Raw genomic sequence first — 13,686 nt, 5'->3', positions numbered from 1 at the left:
GAAACAGTTCTTTCATGGCAACGTGTGAATAGGCAACCCCCTCTCCCATGGTAGTTACTTTGCGACAGTGCCCATGGCGCACTCTCCAGATCCCAAATATGCCCACGTGCCCCAAATGATTGGCAACCCCCTATTTTACCATATACTACTGATTACATTCACTAGTCACTTTGCACGGGGGAAGGAAGGTTCCAGAGCAGCTTCGCAAGAAGAAACACAAAAGCAAACTGAAACAAGAATTATTTAAAGCAATGAATGGTACAGAATGCATCCCCCAGAAAGAAAGACAGCTTGCTGTTAAGCCGCCACAGGAACTGTAGCTCTGCAGAGAGAATAGGCTTCTCCTAAGAGCTCCCATCACCCTTAACAAGCTACAGTTCCCAGGATCCATGATTGCTTGATGTGGTCTCACACTGCTTTAAATGTATAGTGCCATAGTAACAGAGGAAGCAGATATGCAGACAGGGCCTTTGCCTGTCTCTCGGGCCTTATCTGCTCTTACCTCTTGCCCTGCTCTTTCCAGGAAAGGGTCTTGGGTTTTAAAGCTCAGAATCAAAGCAGTCCCCCCTTTTTTTTCTTTGGCCCCCTAGCTTTCCCCACTAAAGCCTGCTCTTTAGGGCTCCATCGAAGCAAACGCCAATTCAGTTTTTCCACGGACTGCTGTTTGCTCCAATTTGACTTTAAATAGCAACTTCTGGCAGGGAAAGCTATAGAGCAAAAAAAAAAAAAAAAGGAAGGAGAAGGGGGTGCTAACTCATTGAGCTTTTAAAGTGTGGTCCTTGCCTAGAAACAGCAGAGGGAAGGCGAGTCTTGGAGTCTTGGTTGACCACAAACTTGCCATGAGCCAACAGTGTGACGCGGCAGCTAAAAAAGCCAATGCAATTCTGGGCTGCATCAATAGGAGTATAGCATCTAGATCAAGGGAAGTAATAGTGCCACTGTATTCTGCTCTGGTCAGACCTCACCTGGAGTACTGTGTCCAGTTCTGGGCACCACAGTTCAAGAAGGACACTGACAAACTGGAACGTGTCCAGAGGAGGGCAACCAAAATGGTCAAAGGCCTGGAAACAATGCCTTATGAGGAACAGCTAAGGGAGCTGGGCATGTTTAGCCTGGAGAAGAGGAGGTTAAGGGGTGATATGATAGCCATGTTCAAATATATAAAAGGATGTCACATAGAGGAGGGAGAAAGGTTGTTTTCTGCTGCTCCAGAGAAGCGGACACGGAGCAATGGATCCAAACTACAAGAAAGAAGATTCCACCTAAACATTAGGAAGAACTTCCTGACAGTAAGAGCTGTTCGACAGTGGAATTTGCTGGCAAGGAGTGTGGTGGAGTCTCCTTCTTTGGAGGTCTTTAAGCAGAGGCTTGACAACCATATGTCAGGAGTGCTCTGATGGTGTTTCCTGCTTGGCAGGGGGTTGGACTCGATGGCCCTTGTGGTCTCTTCCAACTCTATGATTCTATGAATGTGGATAAGTCCCCAGCTGTGACCGATAAAGCCAGCCTCGTCACAAGGGAACATCAGCGAAGGAAGGTGCCTCACAGCGCATTTTGGGATATATGAAAAAGGAACTCTGTTACTGCTCCCGTCAGAGCGGAAGCCAGCTCTTGCCGCCTTCCATGCCAAAACGCTGCATGATTTGGCAGCCACTTGAGCTGCTTCTTGGAAAGAGGGTGGAGGCGGGAATGTCGGTCGAGGAGAACCAGCTACACATGCACACCGTCTGTTGCTGCTTCCCTTCAAACCCAGACCAGGAATGGCAACGCCGCCACGTGACGGAGCAGCAGGTGCCCTGTAGATTTCGTGCTCATGGATTCCGGTAGAGAAAGAAGCAGACTTCCTGCAGTAATGCATGTCGTCCAAGAGCCCGTTGCCAACATTCTCCAAGCTGTCCCAATTCAGGCCAAGTCAAAGAGGGGGAGAGGCATTTCCATACCTGCCCTTTTGAAAAGCACCCTCTTCATGATCTTTCAGGTCTTGACCTGAACAACACTTCTCCAACACCCAGAGGGAAGGCAGCGCCTCCTATCCTCAAACTGAAATGGCATAGGCTGACATTGCTGCATAGCCATCGCTGATTGGCTACACAGCAACCAGCTGAGGTTGCTCCATCAGGCCAGAGGCCTATCTTACTCTAGCATCCCATTTCCCACAGACACCAACTGGAGACCTCCAGGCAGCCCACGGTGAGGGCAATAATCGCTGGGGCAGAGAGCAGTCCAGAATCGGAGGCCGTAAAGGATGGTAGCCAGGAGACAGAGATGAGGCAGGCTGCTGAAGAAGCCAGGGGGTCTCCCCCTCCTGCTGTGGCCAACTCCCCTCTCCCACCCAGGTCTCGCAGAACATGCAGAGAAATGAAAAGGGCAGAGAAGAAATTGGCTGTACACAGGCGCAGTCTAAGACTACTTGGGGGAAAGGAACTCTGGAGAGGAGCCTTACAGAGAGCAGTGGGAAGGCGGGGACCTTCAGTCCTCACAACTGTCTCCTTGGGGCAAGACCTACTGGGAAGAGTTGTGCTGACCACTAGGCTGCACTGTTTAGGCTTCTTTGAATAAAGAGCTAACGGCACTGACACCGTGGGGCTGATCTATGCCTGAATCTGGTTCCTGAAAACCACGAGCATTTCAGCCACATGTGGGACCTTAGCTCAACATGGCTGCCCAATTTTTGCAGATCAATCTTTTTTTATAAAAAAAAGACAAAGAGGAGCTTCCTTACCCTCCATGGGAAGTATTGGTCTTCCATTCTGCCGATCCCCAAACATCCTCTGACATTTTTGCCCCATACGAAGAGCTCTCCTTTGTCTGCAAAGCAACACAATATACCAAGTGATGACTCCAAGTTGGCCTTGGTGGACGTTTGCTTATTTGTTGGCAGAAAGATTCATTTTAAATCCAGTTCCTTAATTGGCCACTACAGGTATTCCTCTACCTCCTAATTTTTTTAAAAAAGAAAATGAAAGGGAGCACCATCTTAGTTACTCGTAGATATTTGTGATGGGAGATGAGGAAAGTCAAACCGTCCTAATCGTAATTGTTTGGCTGCTGCTGCTTTTTTTGACAGAACCAACCTTACTTTGGCTAATCTCTCTCTGTGTAATGAACTAGCGCAGTTTGTTGAGCAGCTGCCCCCTGCAGGATTCATTTGGTGCCAAGCCCATGGAGACAACACACACAAATCCAACAGCAAATCCAGAAAATTATGTCTGCCTGCCTCTCTTTTGTTTTTAATTGTAAACGGACTGCATTTGCAAGTGGCATTGCGAGACGGCCATTAATGGGCTCCATTAGCATAAAAGTGCCAGGACCAGACCCTGGGCAATATCCAACCATCGTGTCCTGGCAGCATGACTTCACGCACCTGCCTCCTCCCCACCTGCCCTGCTCCCTCCCCAAATCTTTTCCAGAGGGCTGTGTCTGGGGCAGGAAAGAGGGGGTGTCAGGTCCCAATGCACAAGTGAAATTGAGTTACCATGTTTTTCCATGTATAACACGCCCCCCATGTACAACACAACCCCTATTGGGGGGGGGACTCAAATTTATGAAAATGGGGAAAGATGACCCCCGTGTATAAGATGATCCCTGTTTTTTAACATTAGAGTAAAAAAACCTGGTCTTATACACGGAAAAGTACACTTAGCACTATTTCCAATACAACCCACTCCTCCTTCCATCAGGATTTTCACCAACCCAACACAGACCCTCCTCCTTTAGCCCCCTCTGCCTTTCACTACCTCACTCTTCATCCCCATTACACACCAGCTGGGCTTGCATACTGACCCAGAATCCATGTCTCTGCCCACTGATCACCTTGTTTGTGTCCTGCCTTTAGACCCCAAACTTACATTTTCCTCTTGCTTAACTATTTCCCCTTCCCTCTCAGATGGTGCACTGTTTTCTGACGTTCTATCGCCAACACATTCCGTAGTCGGAATCCTGGTGAGCATTCTATGATGTCACAGCAGCTCGGCCAATGAAGTGCTCAGAGAGGGCTCACGGACAAGCATCCAGCTTTTAAGCCTGCTTATAATGAGGCAGCTCCAATCCTGAATGCTTTTGCTTGGCTGACTAATAAAAACATTGCTGAATCAGGCCAATAGCCCCTCTTACCCAGTATCCTGTTCTCACAGTGGCCAACCAGAAGCCTGTGAGAAATCTGCAAGCAGGATTCAAGCACAAGAGCCCTCTCTCCTCCTTCCATTACTGCTTCTAACTGGGGAGGCAAAGAATAACCATAATGGCTAGTACCCATCAATAGCCCTCTCCTCCGCCATGAATATAGCCAGTCCTCTTTTAAAGACATCTAGTTTGGTGGCCATCCCTGCCTCCAGTGGGAGGGAGTTCCGTAGTTTAACTCTGCGCTGTGTGAAGGACTTTTATCTGATCTGAATCTTCAAACAGCCCCTTCATTGGATGTCCACAATTTCTAGTGTTAATTAATCAGCAAACTACAAAAATTGCTCTGGATTAACTGTGGGAAGCAAGAAAACTGACAGGAGAAAGAAAAACTCCTCTTCGGACTTGAAAGAGGCAGGGGCAGAAAATCCCCCGGCCGAAGACTGCAAAATCTTTGAACTAAACCTCTCAGGACTTACTACAGTACATGCCCAGGAATGCTTTGGAAGCCACTTACTGGTGACAGCAGCAAACTGGCTGAGTCCACAGCGGATCCGAGCCACACGGACGTCCGGGTTGAAGTCCGAGAGGCCGAACAGGGTGGGTGGGATCATTTCAGGGGTACCCGTTTCCATCAGCTTCGGTCCTTTCCCAAGTATCCCGTAGCCCCAGACAAAGACATGGCCTTCCTCTGGGTTGGGGGACAAGACAGGCTCAGTGTTCACACACTCAGTCCTTTGCAACGCCCCGTGTCCATCAGATCCATTAGCCCAGCACTCTTTAACCAACCGAGTCAAAACTTGTTCCACCTCCTCCCCATGTTTAAACAATTCCCTCCCCATCCCATGTATTCCAGTGTTCATGAGAGCAGGAGAAAAAACTTTTTTCCATCCATTCCTTCAGGCCACACATATAGTTTTATAAACTGCTATCGTTGCCACCTTTTTATCTGAACTATGAAGTCCCAAATGATGCAACCTTTCCTCATACAGAAGTCATTCCCCCTTCTAGATCATTTTCTCCCTTTCATTAGCTCTGGCGCCACCGACTGTTGGCCTCCATGCCTTCTCCCACGAAGCATCATGCAAATGTTTTAAATCACAGGTTTTTAAAGCGTTGGACATACCATTTAAGAGAGCGTTGACTGTCCCTCCGCAAGCAGCCTCCTTCACTTTCCCAACCTTGAAGGGCAGGTGTCTGGGCACATTAACCTACGCAACACGGAAGTTTGAGACACTGATCAGATACAGTTTGGGTTTCATCTATATGTGTGTGTATTTATTCTTTACTTGTATATAACGCTTTTCCTCCAAGTTCCTCAAGGTGACAGACACACTCCCTATCCTGTTTCTTCGCAACAACCCTGTGAGGTAGGCTGAGCCGGTCACTGGGACTCTGCCCAAAGTTACCCAGTGAGCTTCACACCTCTGAGTGGGGATCTGAACCCTGGCCTTGCAGAGCCGAGCCCCAAAACTAAAACCAGAACACCACACTGGCTTAAAAATAAGTCTTCCACAGTTTGGTTCAGTGACAAGAGTTTGACACTGACATTACAGGATGCGAGAACAGAAGAGCAACTGAAAGCATGTCTGCCTAAAAATCCAATATCCTCCATCTTTCATACTTTGCATTTTATAGTTCCAGAATTCAATACCTCCTTTTTTAAAGTTTAATTCTAGCCCAGTCACTCTCAGACTGGTGCTCTCCAGTGCTGGACTACAACTCCCATCAGCTCAAGGCAACACGTTAAAATGCACTATACTAAGGGAAATGACAAAAATGTGCATATTAGGGCAAAATTGTGTACCCCAAAATGTATATATTAGAAAAAATGCACTCTAAAACGCTGGTGAATTTTCATGAGGACTTAAAGAAAATGCAAGCTAATGTGGAAATGTGGAGAACTAAATTTATGATCACAAAAAATAAGAAACGGAGACTGACAGATTTGCTTCTTCTGAACTTGGACTGATATAAATTCCACTATGGCCAAGACCTGCTGTCCAAAAATTGCACCACCAAGCCTCAACACTCCAGCAGGACCCCAGCACCACCTGAAAATCTCAGGGGGGAGACATCCATCCATCCTCACCCGCTTACTGTCAAACACAAGAGACAGGAGTTCAAACCCCACCTGAACTGTTCTCACCTGGGTTGACTCAGTAACCGAAGACAGCTGCAGGTATTCAGAGTTCCCCCAGCCAAAGATGTCGCCGTCCTCCGACACGGCAAGGCAACAGTCGCCGCAGGTAGAAACCTGAGCGATGCGCACACCCGTGATGTCTCCACCAAGCTTTGTGGGGGTGCTGACAATGTCGTAGTGACCGAGGCCTGATGTGGAAACAGAGAAAATCCCTTGTATATGATGTTATACCATTTCCATCATCCCAGACCACTGGTCCTGCTAACTAGGGATAATGGGAGTTGTAGTCCGACAACAGCTGGAGACCCAAGTTTGGGAAACCCTGCTCTAAAGAAAGAAGATACCTGACTCTTAAACTTCTGGACAATGCCCAGCAAAGTCTCAAGCAGAGGGAGGGCGTGGAGAAGCAGATCGGCAGGCGAGGGAGATCTTCTGTGTTCCTGGCCTTTGCCAGAAGGCAAACAGTGGGGAAGAAAGCGAATGTGCCTGACTTGCGGAATCCATTCTACGAATACACAGTCTGAGATTAAGTGTCGTGGTTTTCCATCTCCCTACGCTGCACAGATCACTGAAGATTGCTTGATTGATTGGGGACGGGGTGTTTGTCTCAGTGGACAGCTTAATAAACTGTCATGGGCAGGATGGTTCAACTCAAAGCTTGTACAGAACTCTCGTTTTAATTGCTTGCCTTATAACCAGTCAAATCATACAAGGGAAAATTAGCAGACTAGGCTGTGCCATGGAAACGACAGAAGTTAAGGCCAGGTTTGTGTTACCCTGCCCTGGTCAGAACAATCTCCTTCTCCATTACCCAAATAAATAAACCCAGGGCTGGGTCAGGGACAGTTTGAAGATCTCTGGTTTAGTGCATACAAAACTCCAAGAACATTTTCAGTTGTTCCAGGTGTTTCCCCCCCCCCTCCCCGATTATAATGGGTATAATTCAGAGGAGCCCCTGGACTCCAGCTTCCATCATCCCTGACCACTGGCCATGCTGGCGGGGGCTGATGGGAGTTGTAGTCCAACAACATCTAGGGAGCCGCAGGTTTCCCTTCCCTGAAGCAGTCATTTCCATGCTCTTAATTTCCATGGACAAGCATCCTTCTGCCTCAACCGTGCTGCTCCCACGAGAGGTAGAAAGTGTTGGGGAGCAGAACAAACTCCCTAGACTAGGTTCATGCCCCATCCTGCCACCAGGACCCTTCGGACAGCTTACCTGTTTGGCCGTCCGCTCCCCACCCACAGGCATAGACATCTCCTTTCTCCGTCCTGAAGAGGCTGTGGTCCTGCCCACAAGCAACCTATAGGCACACACAAAACAGCAGGTGAAGAGTTGGACAAAAAAAAATTGTTTGAAATTAAATCAATGCAAGCGGAAACTGCAACAAAGTGTTGCAGCGCCGAGGGCTGCTGTTCAGTGTTCCAGGGAGAGTATGTTCCATTCCTCCTCTCAATGGTCAGGGCCCTTCCGCACTATGCATTTAGAACAGTATCATGCTCCTTTCGTGGCTTATTCTGTAGAATTCTGGGAAGTGCAGTTTGTTAAGGGTTTTTGTCAAGGGAAGAGGGATTCGCTGTTAAACTACTCTTCCGTCAGTGTCCTGAGAGAGATGGACCAATGGTTTGACTTGGACTAACTTACACACAAAAGCACATCCCTTCCCACCTCATCTTATGCATGTTCTATTCACACGTGAAATAATAATTCAGTTCATACCCGGAAATGGCAGGAGAGAGCTGGAGAGTCCTTGTGGCTCACGAGGAGACCTTCCCCAGAGCCCAAAGAGGATGTCAGTGAGGGCGGAGGAAGCCCCGAAAAGACCAAAGGAGCAGCGGGGCTTTGTTTACGCTGCTCAGCAGCCCTGCCTAACAGCTGCCATGCGGGGCAGTGCAGCTGCCGCCCCAGCTTTCCCATGCATCCTTGGCCCCAGAACTTCAATTCTCTTTGTGGGTATTTTTGGATGCAGGATTTTTGGTCTGGATTGAAGAGAGAGCAGCAGAGAGGGCATTTAAAGGGCGTTTAGAGGATGCTAACTGACACTTAGACAATTTCACTTATGTGCAAGGGGCCCAGAACGTAACCCCCCTGTAAATGGGGAGTGGCCTGTAGATGCAAAGCAACAGATAATGATGGTGATAAGAACAGTATACAAATTCAACAGGCTACTTACCTGGACAACTTTATCTTCAAGTTGCGGCAGGCGGTTAATAAGCTGGCTCTCACTGTATGCGGCCAGGAAGAGATCATAACAAAGAAAGTGAAGTAAGCCACCAAGAAGTTGCACAGTTGGGATCATTTTTAAAGCGCATTAGGGTTTACGCCATACTAATTTTTGACCGTGTTTTGTAGTAAATCACATCTAAATTCACCACCTTTCTGGCAAACACACAGGGTTATTTGCAACTTAACAATGGCTTGGAATTGCGGCTGTCATGGGATTAAATAAATCTTACTTGAGGATTTACTCAATTAACTGATTAGATGGGGGCGGGGAACTATCCATCTCAAGTTTTGGGATGTTACACCAGTGTCACGGCATAAGACGAACCTCCCATTCTCTCTCCCATACAGTTCTTCTAAGTGGCTCTTATTATCTGCATCCTATAAGGCAGGATGAAGATTTTAGCATAAGAACATCAAGCAAGGACAGGGATGCTTGACCTAATTTCAGGCAGAATTCATATAACCAACATGCTGGGTGGAAAAATATTATTTTGGCTGCAGGGCCTCTCTGGTTATTCAGACAATCCATTCTCTCCATCTTGCTCAGTGGGGCTGATGGGAAGTGGAGCCCAGTCTCCTTAGCAACTCCTTGCTTAGGGAGTTTGTTAGGCCGTATCTGCGCTATACATCCTGGGAGCTGTAGTTCGTTAGGGGTTCTGAGAGTTGTTAGGAGACTGCTTATTTCCCTCACAGAGCTACAATTCCCAGAGTTCCCTGGAAAAGGGATTCATTGTTAAACCACTCTGGGCCTTAGGGACAGAGCTCACTCTCTGTACGCAGAAGGGTTCAATGCCTGGAATCTCCAGTTAAACAAGAACTCAGGAAAAAGGGTACGAGAACAATCTCTTACCTCTAACAGATTATTAATATTATTATTATTACCTTGCTAGAGGTAATAATAATATGTATGTGTAGAAAAAGTTGGAAAATTCTTTAAAGACATTCAGAATTTGACAAACCTGCTTTGGGAGATACATTTGGAGAAACAGATATGTTTGGAACAGAGCAAATAGTCTCACCTGTAAATTTCACCTTCGACCACTTTCCGGCCACACTGCCCATAGGAATTGTTGCCCATGCTGAAGACTGAAACAAAGTTATAGGATGCCATCAGACAGATATCAAGTACCACCCCTCAAGGATAGATACTGGCTGAGTTCGGACACAATGCTAAGCAATGGCTTAGCAGTATAGAATGAGTCTAGCCTCCACACTGGGCTCACATGCTCCTACCTTCCTTTGTCAAGTGTGGCCACAAGACAGAGATCAGAAGCTTCCAGTTCTGTTTTAGGCTGGTCACCTGAACCACTAATTGTAGTTAAACTGTGGTCATTTCTAGAGATATTTCTAGAATTGAGGATAGTTTTGCAGTGGGAGTATGTAGGGCAAGCTTTTGAAGCACCCCCACATCAAAAAGCTGGGGGAGATACTTAATTACAAACAGCATCCCTCCTTAGAACTTCATTGGACTTCCACCATACCTCCTTCAGAGTCTGTCAGCACTAAGGAGTGTGCTCTCCCACAGGAAACCTGTACAACTCGGGTCTGCTGAGGCTTGTCCAGGGGCAGTGCAACAGGACTCGGCTCCAAGACATATTCGTAACCTTTAGCTTTTATAAAATATACAATGAAAGAAAGCACAGGTATTATTGCATACAAACATGAGTGCTGGTTCCAGAGGTAGCCATGGAATCTGTTGTGGCAAAACTAATAACAGGTCTTATGGAACCTTAAAAATTGTGGGATAAGGTTTGGGAGGCTAATGGTTGGATGATGCCTATCAGGACTGGAAGGGCAGGATGCAAAAAGCCCAACAGTTAAGTTGGATATTTTATCCTAAAATAAAAACGACAGGACCAAAGGTACATGGGCATACAAAGTTTCAAACCAGCCAAGTATTCACAGACTTACAGCGATCTCTCCTGCTCTGATGAAACCCAATCTGGGAATCCTTGTTGAGGCCCGTGCCCCAGACTTTGGTGACATCGGTCGTTCTGGAGGATAGGAGGGTGAATCCATAGCCACAGGCAGCAGAGGAAATCTTTCAAAATGAGATACAAGTAGATGTTGATATTGATAATAGAAACAAAGGACTCAGCAACATCACTAGATCTCCAGAAATGAAGAAAGGGCACAAGCTAAAGTGACCTCCTGCTCCTGGCAGGAGCCAGGAACATACAAATTAGCCTGTTGGATCAGGCCGATGGCCCAGCTAGTCAACATCCTGTTCTTACAGCGGCCAACCAGATGGGAAGCCCAAAAGCAGGACCTGAGCACACAAGCACTCTACCCACCTGGAATTCCCAGCAACTGCTATTCAGTGAAAGAAAGAGAACTTCCTTTCGGCCGTCCTGAATCTTCCAATGCTCACTGCTGGTTTACCATTGTAGCCACCACTCTAAGCAATCTTGGCTTAGCCCGATGCACAGCAGCAGTTGGAATTATGGGAAAAGATGCTTTATCAGCCCATCAATGCCTCTTGAGCATCCTAAATTTAAAAAAGGAGGCCAGCTTCCTCATTTCCCCCCACTCACCTTGTCATCCACCTCCAGGCGATATGGAGTGGGCTGGATCCTCCTTTTCCTGAACCCAGGGTCAGGCACGACAAAGGTGGGGATTCCCAACGCCCCGGAGAAGCAGAAACCCCACACAAACACCCGGTCTTTCCTTTTGGCTTGTTTCCCCACGTACTGGAAAATGGGGGCATTGTCGTCAGCTTCTTTGATATCCCTGATGCTCTTCGTCCCGGCTGCTTTTGCCAGGCCTCTGCAGAGCCCCTCAGAAGGAAGCCTCGGGGGGAGGTCAAGAAAGGTCCTGCAGGGGCCGCACAGAGAGTCTTGCTGGGGGTTTTGAGAGGGGAGACCGAGGGGGCGCTGTGTCCTTGTTAGAGGCCCTTGAAAAAGACCCCTCTTGCAGAACAAGGCCAGGCCCCAGGGAGACCCCAATCCATTTCCGGGGAGGCCCTGAAATAGCCCTTCCTTGGGCGTCCTCAGACTTGAGGGCCTCAGAAGCAGCCCCGGAGAAGCTCTCCGGGAAAAGCCCCATATTCCCCGAGGGAGCCCCAGCTGCGCCCCCCTTGACCCCCTCTGGAGTTCTGGGGACAGCAGCGCAGCCCCACGGGAGCCCCGAATCTTGCACACTTGCACCAGCCCCCCATGCGGCCCCATCGCTGCCTAGCGAGGCCGCGCTTTCTCCGCCGCCGCGTCTACGGCTTCTGGTCCAGGCGCAGGAACACCTGCAGCATGGGCAGCGCCATCTTGCTCACCTTTCGCCTTTCACCCGCGCTCTCGGTCTGCGCATGTGCAGCGCCTCTCCGTCGAAGCGCGGCCACGACACGGCAGGCAATGAAGCAGGTGCCTGGTCCGCGCAGGCGCCGAGGTAGTGTCGGAAAAACGCGCCGACGACGGGACGCTCTGCGCAGCCGCAGAAGCTTCATCCCAATAGTAGCCATGATACGAGAGGCAGTTCAGTTTCTCCCTCGCCCCTTCTCACCTAGTCAGCCATTCGTTAGAGGGCGCTGGATGCCTTTCAGCTTTCATTTCGCTCTGCGCAACGACCACTTCCTAAGGGCAGCCATGACACGATAGGCTAGAGGCTGCGGTCAGGCTTCATATTAATTAAGGATATTTCACTTGGCCTAATCTCCCGTATCTGAGTTGACGGCGGCAGCCATGACACTAGAGGCACATAGTTGCCTGATGTTTCTGAATGGTTATCCATTCATTTTTATGGGAGTAAGCAGTGCTTTTAAAAAAAAATGTTCAGAGGTACTCTCATTTTCATATTGAAATACTGCCCCTCAATGAGGCCAAACTTAGATTCACAAAATATTTAGGGGTATGCATACCCCTGCGTCCCCCCAGAAAAAAGGCACTGGGAGTAAGCCCAATGGATCTGAGTGAACTAGTATAGAATTGCATTCCTAAAACAAACAAACAAAAAACACATCCAAAACAGATGTTCTAATTAAAACAGGCAATGCCTCTTTTATGTGAGAATAGTTTATACCAATGACCACACCTCGCTCCTCAGACCACAGTAGATTATTTTTTTCTGAGCGTGTGTAGTTCAACCCTTTTAAAGCATAAAATGCACCAATGAGCATTGCTTCCCTTCATTAAAGTATAATAAAAAATTAATGCAATTAAATACCAAAAAGAACCATTAAAAATACTTTTGAACTATTCATGGAAAAGCACTGGAGGTTCTTATTCCATTAAGGCTGCAATCTGGTGTACACTTGTGTAAGCTCCACTGATCCCAGTGGGACTAACTGCAGAGCAAATTTACATTTATATTCTAACGTTTCCTCTAAGGAGCTCAAGGTGGAGTTCTCCTCCTTCCCATGACTTTCACATGACAATCTTGTGAGCTTGTCTGAGAGGCAGTTACTGCCCCCCCTCCAATCACTCACTGAGCCTCATGGCCAAGCAGGACCTAAAGCCTGGCCTCCCAGGTCCTACTCCGGCACTCTAACCACTATACCACACTGCACAGTACAGTGGTACCTCGGGTTAAGAACTTAATTCGTTCTGGAGGTTCGTTCCTAACCTGAAACTGTTCTTAACCTGAGGTACCACTTTAGCTAATGGGGTCTCCCACTGCTGCCACGCCATCACCGCCTGATTTCTGTTCTCATCCTGAAGCAAAGTTCTTAACCTGAGGTACTATTTCTGGGTTAGTGGAGTCTGTCACCTGAAGCGTCTGTAACCCGAGGTACCACTGTACTAGAATCTTGATGCTTTTGGCTCCTCTGCAAGCTTGTTTATACCCACACTTCAGACACATTCACTTCATAGTGAAGTCAGGTGCGTACATTTGAGACAGCTGGGGGGCTGACAGACACATGGGGCAAAAACATCCCCACCCACTCTCTGATATGTTCAACACCATGCAGATGCAACTTGAAACACAAGGCGGAGAAGATGAGCTTGTTTCATATTAAGCTGCACATGTGTTTTGGTGGGGCAGTGCCCCATTTGCCCTGATGGACCAGCCTCCACTACTTCCGAGTAAACATGTGTCCCTATTTTCCAGGGACAGTCCCAGATTCATCCTGGTTTGTGATTTGACCCCAGAACATCCCGCTTTTCCTTAGGATGTCCCTATTTTCATATGTTAGAAATATTAAAGGGTATAGAGTTATGTGACTCCCTGTTTCAAGCAGATAAGTAACTATACAACCTTTAGAAGGCATCTG

General features: G+C 47.9%; 1 protein-coding gene across 1 annotated transcript; it reads right to left on the bottom strand.

Moving 5' to 3' along the window:
* Window positions 1-2,674: 2,674 nt before the first annotated feature.
* On the bottom strand, window positions 2,675-11,779 carry RCC1L (RCC1 like). The gene is made up of 10 exons (XM_081890443.1): window positions 11,021-11,779; window positions 10,398-10,527; window positions 9,968-10,096; window positions 9,506-9,572; window positions 8,434-8,485; window positions 7,479-7,563; window positions 6,269-6,450; window positions 5,246-5,330; window positions 4,637-4,810; window positions 2,675-2,808 (listed from the first exon to the last, which is right to left on the bottom strand). Exons 1-10 carry the CDS (start codon window positions 11,651-11,653, stop codon window positions 2,690-2,692), a joined length of 1,656 nt encoding a protein of 551 aa, XP_081746569.1. The 5' UTR covers window positions 11,654-11,779; the 3' UTR covers window positions 2,675-2,689.
* Window positions 11,780-13,686: the final 1,907 nt, after the last annotated feature.

The sequence above is a fragment of the Podarcis melisellensis genome (genome assembly GCF_964234715.1).
Source record: "Podarcis melisellensis genome assembly, chromosome: 15".
Taxonomy (NCBI): domain Eukaryota; kingdom Metazoa; phylum Chordata; class Lepidosauria; order Squamata; family Lacertidae; genus Podarcis; species Podarcis melisellensis.
This window is presented reverse-complemented; position numbering and strand designations above follow the sequence as displayed.